Source organism: Camelus bactrianus, chromosome 29 (assembly GCF_048773025.1).
Source record: "Camelus bactrianus isolate YW-2024 breed Bactrian camel chromosome 29, ASM4877302v1, whole genome shotgun sequence".
Taxonomy (NCBI): Eukaryota; Metazoa; Chordata; class Mammalia; order Artiodactyla; family Camelidae; genus Camelus; species Camelus bactrianus.
Window position 1 is genome coordinate 26,534,641 of NC_133567.1, and position 24,655 is coordinate 26,559,295.

At 61.0% G+C, this 24,655-nt stretch overlaps 1 protein-coding gene across 1 annotated transcript in view; it reads left to right on the forward strand.

Moving 5' to 3' along the window:
* The window catches only part of LOC141575571 (tensin-3-like), a 99,120-nt gene that overhangs the window by 60,995 nt on the left and 13,470 nt on the right, over positions 1-24,655 (forward strand). The window contains exons 11-13 of the mRNA XM_074355071.1: positions 8,165-9,406; positions 20,745-20,914; positions 21,724-21,850. Coding sequence (XP_074211172.1) covers positions 8,165-9,406; positions 20,745-20,914; positions 21,724-21,850 — 1,539 coding nt within the window. The remainder of the gene's footprint in view (positions 1-8,164; positions 9,407-20,744; positions 20,915-21,723; positions 21,851-24,655) is intronic.

The window sequence follows — 24,655 nt, forward strand, 5'->3', positions numbered from 1 at the left end:
CACGTGCAGGGGAGTCTGTAATTAGCACAGAGGCAGATTCCTGCTGCAAGAAAAATAAAAGCAAACCTTGTTTCCCAAGAGGTTACAAACACCACACTTGCAAACGTCCAAGTGGAAGAAATGAGAGAGAGATCTCAGTGTGAGTGACTTGGTGAGATGACGGGTCTCCCCTAAGAGGGACACCGGCCAAGCCCAGGCGTTTCCCGTGGTTGTGAGGCGAGCCCTTCGGCCCCCGAGGGAGGAGGCATCTTGGGACACTTCCAAAGCCATCTGCAGTTCCACACCTGGTCAGAGGGCGTGCAGGGCCGCTCACCCCCTGGAACAGCCTCCTCTCTGGGCCCACACCCCTTCCAGCTGCCCGGTCGGTGATACCCCGTCCACGCCTCAGAGGCCGGGACCCCTCGGTGCATGAGACTGCGGGCACTGAGATGCCTGCCTGCTTCTGGGCACCTTGCAGGGCTGGACCAGTGCCACTGGGCCTGTTCTCAGAACTGAAAGGTGGGCAGTTTGTCGCTGGTCCTGCAGCTGGTCACTGAAAGCAGCAAGCCTGGGAGAAACGGTCTCTGACCCCTAGGCTGAGGGTTCCCAGGTGCACCGAGGGGGCGAAGGCGTGGCTGACACCCTCCCCCTGAGCCCTGTGGGCCGGGGCACGGCCCCACGATCCCCCGGGTCCAACAGGGGCCAGTGAGTGTTGAAGCTGCGGACAGTGCAAAGGCCCGGGGGTCGCTCAGGGTCATCGGTCCCTGAAGAAGCAGAGACGGCCGACTATGGGGCTCAAACGGTGTCCCAGCTGGTGAGAGCTGGAGGGGGCTGTCTGGGGCCAGAGGGCCACCCTGTGCAGATGTGCAGGACAGTTGACACCTGGCAGTTTGTGTCACTAGAGACAATCAGTGACATAGAGAACTTTCCGAGAGGGTTTAAAGATTCCATTTTTTCTTTACATTTCCATGAAAAAGCAATTCCTCACCATAATCCATCCCAGCTAACGAGGCTGAGTTAAGAACAGTCATTGCCTGGACACCATGAGGCATTTTCGTTCCCGGGCTCTGGGCCAGCGGGAGCGCAGGCAGGAACCGGTCACCAGTGCAGTTGTGGGGACACGCAGGATGGGGGTCACACAGTGCCCACCCCTGCTATTCCCTTTGCCTTGGCCTCTCCAAATCGCCACGGCCACCCCAGGACAGCCCTCATCACACACCCCGTCACCAAGCAACTGCTCTGCCAGTTAGGGGAGTGAAGCACAGAGAGGTTGAGTAACTCACCCAAGGCCACACAGCTGTGAGGAGTTTTAATCGGGACTCACGCCTGGGTGGGACTCTGCCAGAAAGTCTAGAAGGGGACAGAAGATGTGCCCATAAATTACATCGAAGAGAAGGTTAAAACTATCTCTGTTCCACAAGGTGGGCACAAAGAGACCACAAAGCTGCCCCGAGGAAGAGAGGCATGCACTGTCTCAGGGAGTCCAGGAAGAGGAGGCAGGAAGGCCCTGGGAGGGAGGGGGAGGGTGGAGGGATGGTGGGGAGGGGGACACGGCAGGGTGGGCCCTTGGCACGGTGAGTTTCATTTCTGTCTTGAAGTCATCATCCTTTTTAAAGTCGAGGCATGGTTCACAAACAGCAAAGTTCACTCTGTTTACCGTGCACTTCCAGGAGTTCAGCGTCCTCTCCTGAAACCCCCGCTACAACTAAGATACAGAATGCTTCTGTCACCCACACAGTCCCCGATGCCCATCTGCCACCTCCCCTCCCTTCCCGCCTTCCCGGCACCCATCTCTGCCCACGGTCGGAGCCCGCAGTAGAAGCCTTTGGAATGTGGGTGCTTCCACTCAGTGCTCTGGGGGCAGGTGCAGGTGGTGGTGTCATCTGTGTCCTCATCTCGCACTCTTTCCCTGGGAGGACCCTCTGCGGGGCTCATGGTGTCCGATATGGGCATGTCTTGCTGCTGCCTGGGTTTAGCCGGGTGGCCCCGGGCCATGAGTTATTTCAGGGGCGAGCGGGAGGCGGTGTTGTAGGACCAGAAGTGAGCACAGTGGTCAGCAGTCTGTGTCCAGAGAAACAGCCCGGCTGTGGTGAGTCAGGGCGGGCCGGGAGCCTTCCCGTTACCAGGCCCCCCCACCAGGCGCTGTGGGCGCGGTGTGCGGGAACCTGGGAGCAGGCCGTTCATGGTCAAGACAGAAACACGCAGCCCGCCCCGGACTCCCAGCAGGTGGACAGTCCTGCCACCATCCCCCAGCGGCCTCACCGCCCAGACCACTGTCCCTGGGCCATGCACCATCTCAGGATTTAGGGAGGAAAACACAGCGTGCTTAAGTGGTTTCTGAGGAGTGTATGTGTGAGAGAGAGAGCTGCAAAGAAAACATTCAGGCAAATTCCCTTCCAAAATTAAACTGTTAATTTCACACTGAAGTGGTTGGTCGGGTTTAGAATTCCAGCGTCTTCAAAAAGGAAAGCGTGGACGGTGGAGGGGGTGGAGGCAGGCTTGAATTCCAGGTGATCTATTCAGGAGACTTTATTCTAGGGAATACTCTGTTTTCTCCTCTGAGAAATGGGTTTGTGGGTGCCTGCTTCATGAGAGGGCTTCAGGAGTTGGGTGAGGCCATCCCGGGAGCAGAGCGATCCTAGCACATCCTTCAGCAGAGCCTGGCTCCAGGACGTTGGCCACATCGCAGGAGTGGGTGTTCCCCACGGTCCCTCTTCCTCTGATGATGGGCGTGATTCCTGTGGCCTCACCTGGATGCACCCCTTCCTGCAGTCCTGCTCCCCTTTTCTGCCTCCGCTGACCCACCAGAGTCCAGGAAGCATCCCTGCCCCCCTCCACCTGGCCCTCCTTTCCCGGATCCCAGGCTGGTCCGCTCGCACACAGTCAGGACTCTGCTGAATATTCCGTGTCCGCCTCCTTTCCCAGCTAACTAGCAGCCGTGACCAGTGCCAGGTAAACTTTTCTGGAGAGGATTTTTCTGTTTTCCTCCATTGAAGACTTGCAGGGAGGCTGTGGTGAGTGCTTTTGAAATGAAAAGTTGCTTTTTAAGCGAACCTGTCACAAAAGTACAACATGAGCTTCGTAGACTTGATACGTAGAAGAGAGGATGGTTACAGGGAGCTTAATGAACCCCTCAGGTTTTGCATCAATTTTTTTGTGGGAAGTGGGGCCTGGGCAGCTGAACGTATTCCAGGTCAGTTCTGCACCTTTTTAGTGGCTGAGTGGCTGGTACGTGCAAGGAGGTGGAACTGAGATGCAACCCTTCACACACCTGTGGGCACACACCTGTGGTCACACCTGTGAGCACACCCCTGTGAGCACACCTGTGGGTGCACACCTGTGAGCACAGGTGCACATTTATCAGTCTGTGTTCAGCTAGAATGGGGATTTTTTTTTTCATTTTCATTGTTTTGTTTTTCCTGTCTTCCCCATTGTCTTTGCTTAGTTTTGCCGTATTTTCTGTGTGTCTCTCTCCCTCCTGGTGAGATCGCCCCCTTTCAGCAGTCACGGGGTGAGGGGTGGGAGTCTGTCCTGCAGCCCCTCCTGGGGCAGGACCGTCCACTGGTTCTTTTCCAGACAAGAACCTCCCTGGTGGGTCGTCAGCAGAAGCGGCCAGAGCTGTCACGCTGTTTGATGGTGCACTGGGCTCTGGCTGCAGGGAAACCATTACCAGACAACACGCAGGCCTCCCCTGGAAGGGCCGGGGCTCTGGTGGTGGGGGCGGTGGGCAGGGGGGATGTGGAGGGAGGGGTCCGTCCCGAGCTGAGATGGGCAAAGGCTCCCGTCCTGTGTCTGCAGTGGAGAAGCTGGGGTCTTGGGCGTGTCACTTCCCTGACTGGGGACCTGGGTCCTCATTTGCAGAATGGGGATCAATTCAGACTACCCCACATGCCCCTGAGCTGGACACATGGTGTTCAAACAACTCGTTCAAATGTCCGAAAGGATGCCTGGGGCAGGAGTGAACAAACCCACTTTGCAGAATTCGCGTCCTGGCCCCACACCCACACCATGGCTTCCACCTCCCCCTGAGTTCTGAGCTGGAGCAGAGCTTCGCAGCCCCGAGCCTCCTTTCCCTGAGGGAAGCCCCTGGGGTGGGTGGTGGTGGCAGGGCCCCAGCTCCAGCCTTGCCAGGGACCCCAGAACAGGGTTTGAAAGTTAACCTTCTGCGTCAATTTTCCTGAGCTGGGCCACAGTATAAGGGGCACTCCGCCATCAGGTAAACCAGGGTGCCCTTAATGACTGACCAGAGTTCTGGGGGGCTTCACATGGCAGGAGTGGGGTTCCTGTCCCGTTTCACACGGAGGGCTTGGCAGTCGGCTCTGCAGTACCCCCCTGGAACCCCTCAGGCTCCCTGAATAAGTTGTGCTCCTGGTTGTGATTCTGGCCTCATTGCTCTCGCCCTGCAGTTCTCACGCGAGGGTTTCAGAAGACAGGACCCCAGCCCGGGTGGGCCAGCTCGTGCCCTGTAGGTGTGGTTAGAGGTGGGTGGGCCACGTTCAAGTGGGGGGACACGGGTGCGGGTGGGATGGGCGTGCCCCCTGCCCGCTGGCGCCCGCCATGTGCCTGGGCCTGTCTGGTCCCCATCACACCCCCAGGGGCTGCACAGAGTGTCCCGATGCCCCTCAGACCCTTGGCCCCTCTGCCTGCTTGGCGGGCACACTGGGCTCACATGGCATGTACATTCACAGCGTCCGTTTCCTTCAACATCTTGGAACCTCGCGTTGAGGGGCTTCAGCTCCTTTCCAGTCTTGTTCGGGGCATTTGAGTACCAGCCAGGAGGGTGGGGAGCGGTGGCATCCCTGGAAATGCAGCTGGCGGGGCTGTGCCGCCCGCCATGGGGAGAGCTTGTTCTGATGTCCGGTGGGGAGGCCCAGGGGCAGCAGGGAGAAGGGGACGTGGGCGCGTTGACCTTCGGGAAGGGTGGGCTGGTTTTAGCTTCCTTTGCCCACTGAGGCAGCTGCCCATCTTTCCATAGTGGCTCCTGGGGCTTTGCCACATGAGAACACGCTAGAACGTTCTGCCTCTCGGTGACTCGGTGCCCCTGGGTGCAGGGTCTCAGTGACTCGGTGCCCCCGGGCGCAGGGTCTCAGTGACTCGGTGCCCCCGGGCACAGGGCTGGTCCCTAATGACGGGGACACCATGGGGAGTGAAAAGGGGACTTCGCTCCCGGAGCCCACGCTCCTGTGGGGGTGACATTGGACACATATGTGGGATGTCACATGTCAGGGTGTGCCACAGACCAACACCCCGTGGGCGGGAAGGAAGGTCAGGAGAGCCCATCCCGAGGAGGCTCGGGAGCATGCCAGGACCGCTCTGGAGGCAAGGCACAGCTCGGGCAAAGGCCCTGGGGCAGGCGCGCCCGCTGTGGTCTGGGAGCAGCAGGGTGGGCCAGGCGGCGGTGAGAGCAGGTGGGACATGCCAGGCCTCATCCACCCCGGGAGGAGTTTTTAGTAGTTATGGCTGGGGGCCCAGGACCTGGGGATTTCGTACGTGTCCTCTCATTCTTGTAACTGCACTGAAGGATACAAATAATCTTTCTCCGTCATAACAGGAGAGTTGGGGGCTTGAACATTCATGTTGTGCCCAGGAAGGCAGAGCCAAGGCAGAACAGGACCCCCCCACCCGAGGCTGTTGGGGAAATCGGGCATCTCGTTTGTCCATCGGGAAAGTCAGTCGGACTCCTTTGGCCAAGAATGCAGGGCGGGGGCAGTGGATGCTGGAGGCCCTTTCCTCCTCGCACCCCCCAGTCCGACTCCCCCTCCCTGGGGGCGCAAAGCATGGACGAGGTCCCGACAGCCCCCGCCCCCCCCAGGGCCCTGTGAGCTCCTACAGAGAGCTTTGGAAGGTTGGGCGGGCCTGTCACGAGGGTTCCCTGATTTGGTTCACACTTTGCTGTAGATGTGACTTTCACCGGGCGTTTTCTGCTGCGGGCAGTGATCTGTGTGCATGGTAGGAAGTTGGGAAGAGTCCGTGGAGGCATCTGGCTGTGTCCCGAGCTCCCGGGGATGGCAGCCTGTGCCCGCCCGGCCGCGCGGGCCAGGGAGACCCAGGTCTGGACGCTCAGCCACCTGCTTACTCCAGGCAGCCGTCATGTTTTTATCCTGAGTTCACTCTTATTGTAAGATTTCTCCTACTAATGCAAATGACAAGAATGAGATTCCTCATAGCTCCCCGGCCAAGGGACTGTCCCGTCCTGTCTCCCGCAGGTGCTCCCGGGCCTGCCGTCTTCGGCCTGGGGCTGCCCTGGGGCCCCAGTCAGACTGGTGACCCTGCACTTGTGGGCACCACCCTAACTCGGATCAGAGGCATTTTCACCCAGCTCATTCTTGGCTTCTTTCTTTTCTCCTCTTAACTCATTGTGACGGTCCATTTTCATTCCAATTCAGGGAGAGGGACGTAGACGCCCAGCCTTTGTGCTATGACATCTGTTTCTAGAAATCGCAGACTCCCACTGACCCCGCCCCTCGCCCATCCAGCTGTGAGACCAGTGGTCTGTCCTCTGGCGGCCCGCCCTCCCAGGCCTGGCGCTGGTCCGACCCTCCGTTCTGGGGGGCCTGGGGTTCTCAGGGAGCGGAGTGTCGTCCCCACTCACACTCAGCAGAAGAGACAAGAGAGACCTGGCCCCCAGGCTGCACGCTGGTTGCATTTTCCTGGCCACCCTAGCAGGTCCCTCTCCAAAGCCAGGTTAAGCTGGTGTTTCCTCAGGGCTAGAAGGACACTGGTTCATGAGCTGTGACCTCTGGGCCCATGCTCGGCAGACGCAGGGTGGTGGCCCTGGGGTGGGGTGGGGTCGAGCCAGGATGTGAGGACGGCTGTCTGATCTTAGCTCCAGCCCTCCTGCATGACCCAACAGCGACCTGAGTGATGACCTGGAAACACACATGCAGGTTCATGTGGCACCTTCACAGTGGTAGGGGTGATGCCGGCAGGTGCTTGCTCCAAATGCTCAGTCCAGCTGCTCCCCTGAGGCACGCACGTCACCAGGTGCCCATCTATGGCCTGGTTTATGGACAGCGCTGTGTGCGCCGTTTCTCCGCCCAGCTCTCCCCGCCGGGCACGGCTTTAGGCTGAGTCACTGAGATTCCACCCCGGCCGGGACCCCAGTGTCCGCTGTCCGCATCACTTCTCACCCTGCTTTCCCTGGGGTGCAGTTGAAACGGGAAGGAAGCCCGGGGTCGTGCCTGCCCTTGGCCCCGCACCCTGCAGACCCCACAGGTCTCTGTGCTCAAGTGTCACCTCAGTGCCTTCAAAAAAGCTGGGGCCACTGACGGTGCAGCACACCCAGCACACTGGGCCTCTGCGGAGTGAGCGGCTCCAGGCCCCGTGGCCGCTGGTACTCAGCGCCCCCCGGGGCCCACACGGCGTGGGTCAGGCCCTTGCTTGGAATCCAGTTTCATGGTTGGGGAAATGGGGACAGAGGAGGGTGGCGGGGAGGTGCTGATGGTAAGCCTCCTACCTGTGGGGCGCCCTCCCTCCCAGTTATCAGGGACTTCGGCAGCAGTTTGGGGCTTGGGGGGATGGCTGACTGAGCGGCGCAGTTTCCCATCAGAGGCCGGGCTCTGTTTTCCCAGCCATCCCGATGCGTGGAGGTCTGTGGTTCCAGACCTGGTCCAGTGTTCTCAGGCCCTGCCCTGTGTTCATGGCACCTTCCGGGCCCAGAGATGCTGCACTTATAGGAAGGCCCGAGGCCTTCCACTGAGTTCCGTTTTAGATTTCAGCAGCTCCCGACTCAGAGGCTCTGTTTGCTAGGACTTTGGTACCCAGCGCCCGGGGAGGCGCTCAGCAGAGTTGGCAGGAGCTCCCTCTTGTCTGACACACGCCGTCCATGCCTGAATCTGGGGGGTTTGTGAGCTGAGCTGAGCTCAGCATTCAGACGAGGGGTAACATTAATAGTGAGTCCTCCAGTCGGGTGACGCCGAGGGTGGAGAATCCCATAGCTCTCTAAGGGACCCTGTGCCCTTTGCATGAAAAGGTGGAGACGAGTCTGGGGCCGAGACGTGTGAGTGTGCTAACTGCTTGGCGTTCACGTCGCAGGGGTGTATGCAGAGCTTTGGGGAGTCTCCGGGCCTGACTGTTCTGGATTGTCTGCTGTGAGATTATTTACGTCTTCAGTCAGATGAGCAGACCCCTTCCAAGAACCTGGAGCGCCTTTCATCCCTGACTCACCTCATTTTCTCCCCACCAGTGCTGCACACGCAGGGCCCCGTCGATGACAGCCTTTACGCCAAGGTGAGAAAGAAGAGCAGCTCGGACCCCGGCGTCCCTGGTGGGCCCCCGGCTGTCCCCGCCACCAGCAGCCCGAACCACAGCGACCACACCCTGTCCGTCAGCAGTGACTCCGGCCACTCCATGGCCTCGGGGAGGACCGACAGGACCGAGGAGCACCCGGGCCCAGGACCCAAGAGGGGCCTGAGCCCCCAGGAGAAGGCTGAGCTGGACCAGCTGCTCAGCGGCTTTGGCCTGGAGGACCCTGGAAGCCCCCTGCAGGACATGAGCGATGGCCACAGCAAGTGCGGTGGGACCCACCACATGGTGCCGGCCCAGGTGCACGTGAACGGGGACGCTGCCCCCAAGGACCGGGAGATGGACATTCTGGATGACGAGATGCCCGGCCACGACCTGTGCAACGTGGAGAGCATGGGGACGCTGTCCTCCTCAGAGGGCCACGCGTCCGCCCACTTGAGCCCCTTCGCCTGCCACCAGAGCAGCCAGAACTCGCTCCTGTCAGACGGGTTTGGCAGCAGCACCGGCGAGGACCAGCACGGAGCCCCTGCCCCCGACCTGGGCCTGGGCGGGGACCCCCTGTACGAGCGCGAGTGCGCCTTCTGGGGCCGCGAGCCCAGGCCACCACAGCCCGTGCTCAGGAAGCCCCCCGCGCCTGCCCCGACGCAGGCCTATGGGCAGAGCGGCTACTCCACGCAGACCTGGGTGCGCCAGCAGCAGATGGTGGCTGCCCACCAGTATGGCTTCGCCCCCGACGGGGAGGCCAGGCTCGGCGGCCGCAGCCCGGCACAGACCCAGCCCAGGGTCCCGGTCACCCCGACCCAGGGGGCCAGCAGTCGAGTGGCCATCCAGAGGGGCGTGGGCCCCGGGCCACATCCCCCCGACACACAAAGACCCCCTCCCGGCAGAGTGGCCTTCAAGCCCAGGGCTCCGGACGTTAGTGTTGTGAATGGCACCGTCCCGGAGCTGAGCGCAGACCCCTCCCCGGGCTCCCCAACCCTGGACATCGACCAGTCCATCGAGCAGCTGAACAGACTGATCTTGGAGCTGGACCCCACCTTCGAGCCCATCCCCACCCACATGAGCGTGCCGGGCAGCCCGGCCAATGGCCCCGCGCCCCCAGATGGCGTGGGAGGTGGACTGCGGGCCAGCGGCCACCTGCAGGACATTGGGGGAGGCCCTGGCAGGGGCCCCGCGAGACAAGGTGAGCTGGCATTTCACGGGAGGTGTGCTGGTCAGCGTCTGGGTTTGCAGGATGCCTGGCTCCTTACTGTGTCTGGAGCATGGGCTTGTGGGGGCAGGGGAAGAACTGCCCCAACTGGGTGTGGGAGATTCTCCGAGCCAGGACTGGGGAGGCTGTTCCTGGGGCAGCAGCCTACAAGCCAGAGGAAGAGGGTCTTGGGAGCGGTGACCAAGGGGCAGGTCCAGAGAGTCGGGGCTGAGAGGTGCAGCGGAAATCCAGGCCACAGAGCAGTGGGGGCCGTGCTCCATGGTGGCCGGGGCTGGCAGGCTGTCACCCCTGGGACGTGGCAGTGCAGCGGCAGTGCCAGGCCTTCCTGTCCTGCTGGGAGGCCTGGAAAGGCCAGGGTGGCTGTCGTGGACAAGGTGACCTGGGTTCGTGGCTGCATGGACGTGGGGGCAGGCACTGGGGTCTGAGACAGGCTCTTCAAGGCGGGAGACACAGGCCATGGGGCCCAGGAGAGGTGGCCAGGGTGGCCTGGAGGAGAGGGCACTGGAACAGAGTGGGGGCATCTGGCTCTAGGAACGGTGTGAAGTCACAGGGGAAGGTGTGTCTAGAGGCTTCCACATGGAGGAGAATGGGGCCGGGTCAGGCATCCAGGCGTGGGTGCCCTGAGGCCTGGGGAGGTGGAAGGAGAGGGGCTGCGAGGACCCAGAGGCCACCTCAGGGCTGGGTGTGGGGCACCCGGTGAGGCCAGGCCCTCCCTCCAGTGTCAGCATGCCCGTATATCCCCACCTGGGGCATCACTGGTTCCTTGGTGGCCCTGCCTCTAAATCTGAGGACAGGAAGGGTGAGGAAGGAAGGGCCCCACGGCTGCCTCCTGCTCCCGAGTCTGCCCGCATGCCGGCCAAAATCCGAGCTGGGATCACCGATGGGGATGGACCACGCTGCCTTGTCCTCAGGCCCTTCGTCCTCTGAGGCCCCTCGGTGCAGGGACCTCCCATCTCACAGTGGAGCCTCCGGAGGTGTCAGTTAGTGGCCTGCCCAAGGTCACACGGGTCGTTGGCAGAGAACAGGAATCGGCCCCTGTGGCTGCACCCAGGGACCCTGCCCGCTTGGTAGTCCAACGGGGAGGATTTCAGACCCTCCCGGGTCCAGGTGGCTGGGGGAACCTCAGCTCTGCAGACCTGGGTCCTGTTTAGGGTCCCCTGTGTGACTTGAGTAAAGGACTTCTGTTCACTTCATCTGTTAAAAGAAACCCTGTCCCGTGCCCGGGTGATGGGCGGGCCAGGGAGCGCGGGTCTGCACGCAGCATCCTGCACCTGCATCAGGAGTGACATCCCGGCCCCCCGAGCACCTGCGACCCTGGGTGTTGGTGCGCAGAGCTGGGCGAAGCTGGAGGGGTCCCCGGGAGGAGCTGACCACAGCCCTGATGGCAGCAGCTGAATACGGCCAGGCCCGGGTGCGAGGGTTTGCCTTGTGGACTCGCTCGGTCAAGTACGTTCAGGAGATTCTGAGTTTAAAACACGCTTCAGTGGGAATAAAACTGTCTCAGCTCGCTGAACCTACTTAAAAGAAAGCACTTGGGAAAGTTAAAACCGGAAATCTTATTTTTCCTTCGATTGAAACCTCCTTTGAGACCTGGAGGAGGTCGGAAGCATGCGAGTATATTGGGGGAAAGAAGTCCAAGGCTCCGGTTACTGTCTGATGGCCTCTCTCTCCCATGATGGGTGTCAGTCCTCATGACGACCGTAAAGCAGAGAGCCCGGGGTTTGAGGAAGTCCCTCATCTCCTCCCCTTCCACGTCCTCATCTCCCCTTCTAGGTCCTCATCTCCCCTTCCAGGTCCCTCATCTCCTCCCCTTCTAGGTTCTCATCTCCTCCCCTTCTAGGTCCTCATCTCCTCTTCTAGGTCCTCATCTCCCCTTCCACGTCCTCATCTCCCCTTCCAGGTCTTCATCTCCCCTTCCAGGTCCTCATCTCCTCCCCTTCCAGGTCCTCATCTCCTCCCCTTCCACGTCCTCATCTCCCCTTCCAGGTCCTTATCTCCTCCCCTTTTAGGTCCCTCATTTCCTCCCTTTCCACGTCCTCATCTCCTCCCTTTCCACATCCTCATCTCCTTCCTTCCCACGTCCTCATCTCCCCTTCCAGGTTCCTCATCTCCTCCCCTTCCACGTCCTCATCTCCTCCCTTCCCACGTCCTCATCTCCCCTTCCATGTTCCTCATCTCCCCCCTTCCAAGTCCCTCATCTCCTCCCCTTCCACGTCCTCATCTCCCCTTCCAGGTCTTCATCTCCCCTTCCAGGTCCTCATCTCCTCCCCTTCCAGGTTCTCATCTCCTCGCCTTCCATGTCCTCATCTCCTCCCTTCCCATGTCCTCATCTCCCCTTCCAGGTCCTCATCTCCTCCCCTTCCAGGTCCTCATCTCCTCCCCTTCCAGGTCCTCATCTCCCCTTCCAGGTCCCCATCTCCTCCCCTTCCAGGTGGCCATGCTTCAGTGACTTGATAAACTCACTACTGGAATTACTGGAATTTTTATTTTGATTTTTAGATCTTCTCCAGTTCCTTTTATCATAAAAATAATTCAGTGTCATTTTTGAAATGAAAGGACTTGAATACGTCAACAGATCCGTAACACTCAGCATGTTTGGTTATTAATTATGCAGATCCAATTGGAGTGTTTCTTAATCCATTTCTTGCCTGGTAGGAATCTCGGGCATGCGTTGGGTTTTTTCCCCTGTGCTTTTAGAGCTCTGGTGGTGTCTGGGGAGTAGAGGTGAGCAAATTGGATGCTCATCCTCAGAGACCTTCCTGAAGTTTGGAAGTGAGCTTCTGGTAGGAGCACGAGGGTGGCTCATGGCTCAGGGACTGGCCTCCCACCCCAGAGCCGGTGTTCCACCCACAGTGAGCTCCTGTGTGAGGGCAGTGCCAAGCTGGGAGGTGCAGCGCATTGGGACTCACACGGCATCTGATGCAGCTCGTGGACAGTGTGGGGGGCTCTCAGAACAGCCTGCACGCTGACTTCTGGTTCTCCTTCTGGGACATCTTGTCTTGATAGAGATCTTGCCAAGAATGCACACATCTGTAGCTCTCAGCTATTAGAACTGAGGGGGCAGGAGACCGTCCTTCCCTCCCTGGCAGGTACAGAGAGATTTTTGTTTGATTTTTAAAATTTTTAAATTGAAAAAAAAATTTTAAGTATAGTCCAATTACAATGTTGTGTTAATTTCTGGTGTACAGAGTAGTGATTCATTTATACAGATAAATATTCCTTTTCATGTTCTACTATTATAGGTCATTACAAGGTATAGAGTGTAGTTCTCTGTGCCGTACAGCAGGACCTCATTGTTTACCCACTTGATTTTAATACTTAAATGTCGGTATTTACATCTCTCAGGTGCAGAAAGCTAGATCAGCCAGGGAGAGGAAAAAAGTCACTGATGCAAGGGAAGTCATAAAACTGTAGAGCTGCCCTGCTGACCCTGAGGCGTGGAACATTGCAGAAGGCTTGGGGGTGCTGGAAACCTGTGCTTTGAAGGCACTCCAGCCCCAGCAGGTTTCCTTCCCCCAGATTGGGGAGCCAGGGCTGTGCAGCTGAGCCGGTCCACACATGGCTCTCAGTCCAATCTTACTGAGTTGGAGGGCGCAGCGAGTCTGAAAGGCCCCGTGACACGCTGAGGACGGTGGCTGTCACCCCCAGAGGTGTTGTTCCATGTCTGTGTGCCTGAGGCTCAGCCCTCTTGGGACGGGATAGTGTCTGATCAGAGCCACCTCCAGTCTTGCTTACAGATGGGAAATAGGCTGGAAAATTCCAAGACGCTGGCTCTTCTGCATGAGACCCTCCCTGGCCTGCCTGGCATCTTGACCCCAGGTGCTGACTGCCACACGTGTCTTCATTCTGGCTGTGGACAAGGGGTCGTCACAGAGACCCCAGTGTCATGAAGTTAGTAAGGATCATACAGGTAATGCCCTGAGGTGATGATGATGGTGGTGATGATGGTGGTGATGGTGATGGTGGTGATGATGGTGGTGATGGTGGTGACGGTGGAGATCATGGTGATGATTGTCAAGACGATGATGGTGATGGTGATGATCATGGTGCTGATGGCGATGATGATGGTGGTGCTGATGGTGATGATGATGGTGATGATAGTGGTGATGATGGTGGTGATGATGATGGTGATGATGGTCGTGATGGTGATGATGGTGCTGATGGCGATGATGATGGTGATGATGTTGGTGATGATGATGGTGATGATGATGGTGGTGATGGTGGTGATGATGGTGATGATGATGATGGTGGTGGTGATGATGGTGATGATGTTGGTGGTGATGGTGATGGTGGTGATGGTGATGGTGGTGATGAGGATGCTAGTGGTAAATGTGCTGGTAAGCCCTGCTGCTCTGAGCACCTGTACTACTCCAGGCACTACACTGAAGCTTGTCGGCGTCACCCTGGCCTTCACACTCACCATGATGTGTAAACTGAGCTTCTGTGTATCTGACTCTGCATCCCATGGCTGTGTCCTTATTGCACAGTCTCATGTTTTGCCACCAGCCGTATAACCCCTCAAGGGCAGTGCCAGTGACGTATTCATCTTGTTTCCTGGCACGTGCTGATGTTGTGAATAGAGGGTGCGGTGCTGGCGGAAATGCAGAGGACTCTCCCGGGTCCCCTGTGGCTCCACTGGGTTGGCGTGGGGACCTCAGCGAGATTCATCATGGGACAGGTCAGGGAGCCAGTCTCCCTACAGGACAAGAGAGAGGCCCTGCAGAGGTGGGGTCTGGTCTCAGAGAGCCTCGGAGGAGCTTGTAAATGGGCTGAGATGTGGGGGCATCTCACGGTGCCCCCGTGGCTACCCGGCTCTGGTCTGGGCGCCCTGGGACCTGGTGCCACCCCACACCCCAGGTCTCCCCGCTGCTCTGCCGCCCTGCCCACAGGGGTTTCTTCCATCACATCCTCTACATGGGGGGAGATTTCAACGGATGGTACCCAAGAAACAGAAGAAGTCTGTGACAATTAAGGATGGATGGCAGGCAGCCCTCCGTTTCCCACATACCTAAGGGCAACTTGCCTCCTGTTGTCCAAATACCGTGTTTCTGTTACATCAACCGCCGCCAACAGTCGCAGGGCCCCGGCAGCCCCCCGTTCTGCTTACAGACACTCTGGGACGTCATGGCCAGTGCTGCCTTCGAGGGCTTCTGCAGACACAGGTGTCTTGCCTGCGTCCAAGGACTGATTTATGCTGCAGGCAGTTCAGAGCAGTGACAAGTACCGACTTCAGCTGCTGACAGTGGGAGCCCATCAGTTTAAGTTACGTAAAGCTACACGTGCCCCGCCACAGGGATCCAGTGTGGAAAGCGAGGACCTCAGCCATGGATTCCCACCGTGTGGGTCTCCGGGGGCGTGTGGCGGGGAGGTGGCGCGCACGAGCCCCAGGTGGTGGGCGGGGCAGAGAGCCAGGGGCACTGGGGAGCAGGAAGCATGGACTTTCCTGGAGGATGGCTGCCCCGGGCTGTGCAGACGCGGGGAGAGCCGAGGTGTGGGGAGTGCACGGGTGTCCCAGGGCTGGGGGGCCAGGTGCCCGGACAGGCCCCTGACCCGGTCAGGAGATGGAACGGCTGCCCTCGGGGTCACCTCCTTTCCCCGGGGACGCAGACTCTGCAGGCTTCTCAGAAAGGGCATCTCAGGCCGACCCCACAGCAGCAGGACCCCCGCCTGCTGGGGAACCCAGCCCGATGCCGCAAGACTGCGCCCCCTCTGCGGCTCTGGGGAGCAGCCTCGTGCCTGCCCAGGCACGGGACAGAGGAGCTGGGCTGCACAGAACCAAGGAGGCGGCGTGCGCGGGGCACTCCTGGCTCCTCTGGGTAGACGCGCCCAAGGATGGGCTGTCCTGTCCGTTCAGACAGGAAGCGCCAGGTCAGAGAGGGTGGGTGACTCAGGCTCAGACCCGGCCTGGGGCACTTCCTGCGTGGCCACCCTGTGTGTGTTCCCAGGCATGTCCGGGAAGAGGGTCCCAGCTCAGGGGCAGAGCCCGAGGTCTGGGGATGTGTGGGGCCAAGAAGGAGGGCTCCGGCCTCACCTCTCCACCCTCGGGCCTGTCCTCCTTGCCCTTCCAAGTCCAGGCGACCAGCTGCAGACGGGGCTGCTCCTGGGTCCTGGGGGCGGGCCGGCCCGGTGTCCCCGCGCGGCAGCTCTGTGTCCCGCCTGGCAGAGGCCCAACGTTGGCAATGGCAGGCGGTCTCAGGGACAAGAGGGTGGAGGTCACGCCCCCGGTCACCCGGGAGACAGCAAGAGCTCACCCCCTGGAGCCACGGTTCGGTTCTCTTGGTGGGTTTCAGACCGCGAGGGGGCCTGGCCACAGACAGACCTGTCTTGAGATGTCAGGCTCTCAGGCCTCATGCAGCCTGGATTTGGGCTCATTCATGCCGTTTTAAGAGCTGAGCAAGTCCCCAGGGTCAGCCCAGGGTCACGTTCTCTCTGAGATGCCTCCCGACCCGTCTCTTCCCCTTGTGCCCAGGGGTCCCAGCTCCTCCCAGACACCACTGTCCCCTCCCCCATCAGGAGCTCCTGCAGAACAGGGGGCCCCGGGAATACGGGGGGGCTGCTCCTGCCAGGCCCACCAGGGACCCAGGATGGGGGAGGTTGCGGGCTGAGGGCCAGCGACCAGGGCCAGGGGGTCGGTTGTGTTCCTGTGAAGGACTCTTCCCTCTGTTCGCAGCCGCAGACAAAACTGGAGTTTCTCCAGCTGAGCTCTCATTGCCTGAGATGAAGGGGCGGGTGGGATGTGCTTGTGCCGTGAGATCTAAAAAGACACTCCTGCCTGGGGTCCGGACGCCGGGCGCCCCACGTGGCTTCAGACGGATTCTTCAGGACTGTGAGCAGGGGCCGCGAGTCGGGTGCCCGCAGGCACGTGGAAGCTCCGCGCTCCGGGTGGGAACATCCTTCATGGTGGGAAGTAAGGTAGCTCTTGTTGGAGCTGCTTTCTGTTTTTCTGCAGAAGCGCCCTTTGAATTTGGGGTGAGTGACTCAGTTCCTTTTGCCCCCAACGACCCTTGCTCCACACACAGGGGTTTCGGGGCCCCACGAGGTCACCTTGACGGGCGTGTTCCCACGTCCCTGGATGCTGGGCTGGCCTGCAGCTCTGGTTCTGAACCCTCCCGGGCCCACGGTCCTGCTTTTAGAACTTCTGTCTCCTGGCACCGTCTTCACCATCGTGAAACCAAGGTTGTGGCTCCCGTAAGCTGCTCACACACGCAGCCATCAGAGATCTGTGGATCACCCTCACATTCTCACTGCAGAAAAATACATGTGACATAAAATTGACCATTTTCACCGTTTTCAAGTGCACAGTATCGTGACATCATGTGCCTTCCGTGTTGCGTAGCTGTCCCCACTGTCTGGGTCCAGGACACTTCTGTCATTTCAGGAGGAGTCTGCACCCACTGCAGTCGGCCCCGCTCCACACTTCCCCAGATCCCACCGCCCCCGGTCTGCCTTCTGTCTCCGTGGATCGGCCTCTTCGGGGTGTTCCGTGTCAATGCAGCCATAACTAACATTTGTCGGGTTCATCCCTGCTGTGCTCAGGGCTGAGTGGCGTTCCTCTGCACAGCTGCACTGCGCTGTGCTCCGTCCGTGGGTGGGGACCTCCAGTGTTTGTGAGCAGGGCCGTGTGAACGTTCGTGCACAAGTGTTCGTTCCATCACCTCTTCTCAGTTCCCTGGGGCACACACACGGGAGTGGGGCTGCCGGGCCACGTGGCAATTCCTTCTTTCCTTTTTCTTTAACAGTTCTTTTCTGCTGGGGATTGAACCAGGACCCCGTGCCTGCTAAGCTCATGCTCTACCCCTGAGCTATAACCCCCTCCCCCAGTGGCTCTTTCGTTGACGTGCTGAGGAGATGCCTCCTCAGGTGCTGGCAAGCCCTCTTTGGAGACCCCGGGCGTCCGGTGTCGGGGGCATGTTTCTGGAAGCTCTATCTCGGCGTGGTGGACACGAGCTGGTCTGCACGGACGTGACCCCCGATGCACGATGGGCCTTCACGGGCGAGACGTGGAATTTGCCTCATCCCGGGGTGGGTGGTGGTGAGCCCCCTGGGTCAGGACAGGGAGGAGATGATGGGAAGATGGCCCGGGACCCGAAGTCCTGTGCCATTCCTCCTCACCGCCATCAGCCGTGCGTGCCTGGGGCTGCACCTTCCTGGCTCACCTTCTGTGGAAGGAGGCCCCACAAGTGGACAGTCCTTGTGACCGTCCTGAGGTGTGTGGTGGAAACATCATGCTTCCTCAAGTGTTTGAGGAGGCGGCCGGTGAGATCCAGGGCTCTGGGGCGGGGGCGGAGCGGGCAGGCAATGACAGAAAAGGAAGAGACTCAAAGAAGCAGAAAGGAGTGGAAAGTAGGCGCCAGCCTCTGCCGCTGGCGCCCTGAGGGCAGCAGTCCCATGGGGTCTGTGCCGTGAGTCGCAGGCATGCCTGCGCAGGACACGGTCTCCTGCACTCCTCGCAGTGCAAGGGTGCGCCTCCTAGCTTTCTGGACATGATCATTTCCATTAAAAAATGTCTTTAGAGGAGAGGCTCCCTCCTGCCCAGCTCTTCTGCGTTTCCCGGTGCGGAGGACATCCAGTCCCACAGTCCTCAAGGCAGCTGCCCTCCCCGGGCCTCTGGGCACAGATCTGCAGAGCCTGCTGGCCTGGTTCCCACGTCCCCTGAGGCCCTGGGGTCGGATGGGGACTAACTGACAGATGTCTCCGCTCCCTGGGAACACGCCCTGTGGGGGAGTCCGTCTGCATTTCCGCGTCAGGGAGAGCAGAGCCGCTTGAATCAGTCTGGAAGCGCGTTTGGGCGTCTCCTTGTTGCTCTGCCCTTCTCCCATTGACACTCGCTCTGCAGAGGAAGCACGTTTATCCGAATGGGGAGCCTGGAGCTAACTCGGGGGCAGGCCGTCTGCGTGCATCCCTGGTGGTGGCTTTTGCTCCCAGGAATGTGAGGGAGTTTCCAGAACCCGTGGGCAGGCCCCCGTGTGAAGATGCTGCCCCTGGCAGCCACCCAGGTGGAGGCGAAGGTCGTGCATCCGCCCGCTCGGCACTGCCACCTGGGAGTGTGTCAGTCGCAGGAGCTTTGCACATGCCCGCGGGCTTCCCCCAGGAGGTTGGGGTGAATTGGCCTGGATCCTTCTTGGTGTCAGAGTGATTTTAAACGCTCCCCCGTGCGTGACTCTATGCTGGAGACTGGCCCTGGTCCTCCCGCTGGTTTGTGTGTTTGGAAATGCTGGGGAATTTTACGAAGACGCCAGCCTCCTGGCCTCACTCCGCAGGCTGTGACTTCACAGGGCAGGGTCGGCCCGAGGGTCCAGACCACGAATGTGATTCCTGCGCGCAGCCAGGCGGCCTGAGCGTCGCCTGGAGCCTGTCTGTGTTCGTCTGTGTCCTGGCCACCTGGAGCCTGGCTGCTGCCCGGGGACGGGGCACTTCTGCCTGCTGGGGGCAGTTCCAAAGCTGGGAGGACTCAGACGTCGTTACCCGAAGTTCACGAGGGGTGAAGGACATGAGAGGTGGAGGGGGCGTCCACGGCCGCGCTGGCATGTGTGCAGAAGGAGGGGTCCCCGATCTCAGCCAGGGGTCCCCCCTACTCCATGGTCCACATAGATTATTCCTTTTTTGTTGTATTTTTGTGTTTATTACATTCTTTATTGAAGTGCGGTCAGTGCACAACGCCGTGTCAGTTTCTGGCACGCGGCACGGTGATGCGGCCACACATGTGCTTAATCACTGACGTGCCCACAGCACCGCCTGGCTGTGGAGGTGTGTCCTGCCTCCCAGGGGATGTTTCCGGGGCCTGGAGGAAGCCCAGGAGCGGGGCCACCCACAGATCCGCACCAGCTGCAGGGACGGACGGCTCCTGAGACTGCCTGCTCGGCTCTGCGTGTTTCCTCGTGGGCCCTGGTCCCACCCGGATGTGTTTTCACAGCAGTGCCTTTGAGTGCATCCTTGAGGCTGGTCTCATACACAGGACCGCACGCTGGAGGGGGCCTCGGTTCCTGAAGCCCTCTGGCTCAAAGGTCAGGGATGAGGTCACATCACGTGGAGGTCAGGGTGCAGGTTGTCCTCTGCAGGCCAGCAGCAGACCCCTGGGGAGCACCCACACCCTGCTCCCAGCGTGCTGGCATGGCCGCAGTGGGCCACGTCTGCAGGACACCGTTTCTGCCCTGCCTGTCGGACAGAGGCCATCTCCTGGTCCCCCCGTCCCTTCCGGGAAGGCCTCTGCATTTCTCAGCTCTGATGGGCCGCAGGAGGCAGGTCAAGGGCCGCCCCGCTGTGCACCATTTCAGAGCAGCACCTTTGGGTGTCTCCCTGGGTGACATGCTTCGCGTGCTGTGACCCGACAGCCTTGGGGGGCATCAGTCATCCCCTCCTGGGGTGGCCAGGCTCACAGGGTCCTCCTGCCCATCACTGACTGACACCCACGGGCGTTTCCACCCGATCCACCTTCCAAAAGCGCTGGGCCCCCACCATGCACCTGTCCTGCCCTGGGAATGGCGCCTGGGCCCTGCCTGTGCCGGGGTGGGGGCCAACCTCCCTCCGGGGCCCCGCACCCCCCTCCCACGCCCTCTCTGTAAAAACGAGAAGGGGTAAAATGTTTCTAAAAGACGCAGTACAACATGTAAAGAAGGCGACCGACCGTGTAGGCAGGTGGAAATGTGTACACGTTCGTGACCCAAGAAAAAGACGTCTGTGTCTGGTCAAAGTGGCTGTTCCCTCCGTGGTGGTCCTGAAGCGGCACGCAGGCCCTCTGGCCTCAGAGGTGCCTGCAGGTGCTGCAGGAGGGGGCGCTGAGCTCGGGCAGGGGTCTCAGACTGTGAGTCCCCGTGCCTGTGGCCGCCGGGGCCTTTCCAAGCTCGACCACCACGGAGAGTCCTTCTTGCTGACTCTGGGGGGTGGGAAGCGGGCTCGGTCCAGGGCCCCGGGTTCCCCCACCCCGTGCTTCCTGAGCCCCCGCTGGGTGCCCGGCCAGCTCTCGGTTCTGGGGAGCCCGCTGGACACAGGTCCTGGTGGAACCGGTGGTGGGAGAGACTGACAGCGGGTGGTAACCGGTCATGCCGGCGGAGAGCGGCCGGAGCCCCGGGGTTCCCTGTCAATGAAATGTCCAAACAGGCAAACCCGTCAAGACGGAAAGTGGGTTAGTGGTTGCTGGGGCCGCGGGAGGGGGCTGGGGTTTCCTGTCGGGCGAGGAAGGTGCTCTGGAACCAGAAAAAGAAAAAATAATGAATCGAGTGTCTCTGAGAGGTTTAAAGTCGGTCGCGGTTACGGGCTGGCGGTCTGCCCCGCGCGGAACGCGCCTGCAGCCCACGTGTTTCCCTCCCTGCAGGTGACGAGCCCCCGAGCGGAAGGTTCCAGAAGCTGAGCGTTGGGCAGTATGACAATAACACCGGGGGGCCCCCAGCCTTCTCCAAGTCCAAGTGCGGCTGGGGGAAGCCCACCAGCGCGGAACAGGCCCCAAGCCTGGTGTTCTTTCTCTCTCCAGCCAGCGCCAAGGAGGTAGCCACAGCGCGCCCGGGGCCTGGCCCGAGGCAGGGTGTGGGTGCAGAGCACGGGTGCGCGGTTGCTGTCCCGAGCGGGCCCTGGGCGTGTGCCTCGCTCTGGTCATCGGACCTCTGTGTTCTGACCCGTGGGAGGGATGAGGGCCCGGAACTCCGCGGGCGGACAGCAGCCACCAGCCGCAAACAGACTTCCTCCAGGTCCTCGCAGGGGGGCCCAAGTCCCCACCCAAGGCCCCTCGGGGTCCCCGGGAGGGGGGCAGGGAGAACGTGTGGGTCAGTGTGGACATGGGACGCCCGCCCCACCCCCCGTGGAGAACATCAGAGCATCTTCCGGGAGGCATGGTTCAGGGTTTTAACCAGAATCGAAGTAGGACGGGTCAGCAAGCCCCCAGACCAGGAACCCTTTCAAGTCAGGTTTCACGTGCTGTCCAGGTGGGAGCGCTGGGGCCCAGAGCAGACGGGGAGGAGAACGTCACCGTTAATGTTAACCCAGGCACCGAGCCAGGGCCCATAGAGGAAACGGGTCCAGGCAGCCTCTTCCCTGAGCTGTGGGTTCAGTGCACCATGTGCGTACCTGCCTGGGGACACACTGCGGGCGAAGGTCACTCACCTACTTCATTCCCCGGGCGCTCACCCCCACACAGACTCCCCACCAGCTCCACTCACCACGTGGCTGTCACCAGCCGGACCACCCGACGCTCCCCCACCTTTATGGCCACTGCACTTCCTGGGTTTCCACCCCTGCCTCCTGGGCCCGCGCTCAGACCAGGGCTGGCTCACCTGACCCCCACCCCGTGCCACTTCCAGACGGCGATCCCCGCGTACCCCCAGGACCTGGACGGGGTCGACGGCAGGGTCTTCTCGCCCACTGGCAGTGGCAGTGAGACCCTGCCCCTCACGCCTGCGTTCCCCATGTCTCCGGAGACGCCGTACGGTAAGGAGGGAGCATAGCTGGCCGCCTGCATGATGGCCCCTCAGGGAGGACTCGGGGACGGACGGCGCCTCACTCTGCTTTATTCCGCAGTGACGACCCCCCGTTACCCTCCATTCAGCCCCCCAGGGCCCCCGATGGGTGGCAGCAGCCTGTACAGAGGAGCTCAGGTTAAGACCCCGCTCTCTTCCACCCTGGGCGTCCTCTCATGCAGGAGCACCGCCACGTGCCTGGGTCGCACCGCAGCAGCCTGGACGGCAAGGGCAGCACTGGCCATGGGGTGGAGGGGTGCAGGGGTGAGCTAGGATCTGCTGGGGCGTTGGACCTCTGCCGCCTCCGGGGCCCTGTCCTGGCTCCTACGTCCTGGGTGTGGTCCCCATCCTGGGTCCCCCAGCACAGGGGTGGGTCTGCTCCCTCCTGGGCACCTTCCATGCCCCTGCGCCCACCCCACGGAGGGAGCGTGGATGCGTGCTGGTTGGGCTACTCAGCTCCGCCTCCCGGGTAGACGCCACTTGCCTGGAGAGTCCATAGTCAGGCGGTGGAGGGGCTGCGGCTCAAGCCGTGTTCCCATTTAAAAATCGCTCTTCTCAGTCATCGTGGGTTCTCCATGTCGCTGCTTTCTGCCCCGGAAAGTGGGGAGGGGGTCCCTCAGGTGCACCTCTGGGAAGGTGGGAGGCTGACTGTGTGTTTAATCCCACTTCTTGTCCTGGGGACGATGGCCGCTCCACTGCCCCTCCCTCCTGAGGAACCCAGATCCCAGGTCGTTTAACAGAAGGGCCGTCTGTCCTGCAGAGTTTCCCGTGTGGCCCAGTGTGCACATGCAGAGACCAGCTCCTTAGCAAGCATGAGTGCGTGGAGGGTGTGGAGAAGTGTGTGCTGTGTTGGCGCCTCTGAACGTCGAATGCAAGGATGGCGGACAGGTGCCCACGCTGCCGTGTGTAGCCTCGTGCGTGTTCTTCTGTTTCAATAACTCAGACGCAAAGGGATGGTGTCTCCGTCTCCACACAGCCCCGTCCCCTGTCCCCCACGATGGGCAGCTCACTGGAACCCAGTTAGTGGGTTTGGGCCAAGTCAGTGGGTGCCACGCCGCCACAACCGGGTCCACCGGAGACACGCTGGTCCGGCTGCCGTGTGCAGAGCAGTGCCAGGCGGGTGGAGTGCTCGGGCCGCAGTGGTTTCTGGAAAGAGGGGAGGACGGGGCTGCACTTGGGGGAGATGCGGGTGGTTCGAGCAGCTGACCTGACTCGGGGCTCCGTGGCTGTTCCCAGTTTGCCTGGTTGTGATGTTATGGTCTCAGCTGGGCTCTGACTTCTGACTAGTGTGTCTTCCCACATCGGACTGAACCGGGTGCTGGCTTGGCGTAACCCAGACGTGTCGGGTTGTCCCCCAGCCAGCCAGCCGATGAGGTCAGGGAGAAACAGAGCCGGACACCAGTCAGTGGTGCGGGGAGAGGTTTACTTGGGGCTGGGGTTGTGGGGGCATGGGGCGGGGCACGGCCAGGTCCCAGGGCTGGGCGGAGCCCCGGGGATGTGCCCCATCATGTGAGGGTCCCTGGCTCCATGCAGGAAAGAATTCAAGAGCAGTGGAGTGAAGGTAGATTTATTCAGGGGGACGCACCCCACAGACAGAATGCAGGCTGTCTGGAGAGGCCAGAGGTGGCCCCGGAGCACGGGGTCGTCCAGGAAACTGAGATGAGCCCCGAGGTGCCCCAATAACTTCATATGCTAACAGGCAGGAGGGTTATTCCAGCTCCTTGGGGAAGGGGTGGGGTTCCCAGAGATTGGCCCCCCGCCCCGTGGTTGCTGCCCCCCCCACCCCTGCCGCGTGTCACGGTCTCACGTCACCACCGGTGTGGCTGCGGTGTGCAGTGGGTCAGGAGGGGCGCCCAGCCCTGCCTGTCGGGGTGGAGGGGTGGCAGGCTGTCCCCGATGGCCCTCCTGTTCTCAGGGGCACTGGGAGGGTGGGCTGGCGGGGAAGAGCCTGCAGGAGGCAGAGGCCTGCATGGGGTTTCCGTCTCTGCCCCCTTTAACTTCCAAACTGTCCTCCGTCTGCTCCTCACTCACCCTTACGTTCTCGGCATCCAGCGTCCAAGAGGTTCTGGGTGAAACTCTGTTGTTTTTAAGGCGTGAGCACCTGTGAGTGAGTGGGAGGGAGACTCTGTTCCCTCGGGGAGCCCGGCGCACGGTGGCTGCGGACGTGGGCGGGAGGGTCGGCGTTGCCGATGGGACGCTGTGTCTGCACTGGGTGGTGACTGCACAAGGGGTGAGTGGGCGCCCACCTCCCTCTGACCCAGGTCCTGGATGCTTCCTGGGGGCAGCACGGTTTTAGGGACGAGTTTTCTGAATGTGACCTTTCATGGGAGTTGCTTCCGCCTGGAGCACGCCCGCGCCATCAGCCGAGTCCCCGCTGCTCCCACCCTGCCAAGCAGAGGGGACAAGGAGGAAGGGCAGGCCAGTCTGCAAGCGTCTGCACCAGAGCTGCCCTGGTCACAGAGAGGCTGGACACAGCACAGAGGTGGCATCTCAGAAAGCGGGCCCGGCTGTCCCCTCTGCCCACCCGTGGGCTGCCCCGCCCGCACCAGGGGAAGGACCCACCCTGGGGAGTGCTGTCCATCTCAGCCCTTCCTGGGCCTGGCTGCCCTGCTGGATGGCCGCCTTCCTCTCTGTTCGGGGAGCCGTGGGCCACGGGAAAAGCCCGTCCGTCCGCCGGCTGGGCCTGCCCTGGGCTGTGGCCGGGCATTTCCTGCAGACCCTGCAGGCCATAAACAACCCAGAGGAAGTGCCCTGCGTGGCCCTCAGGGTGGAGGGT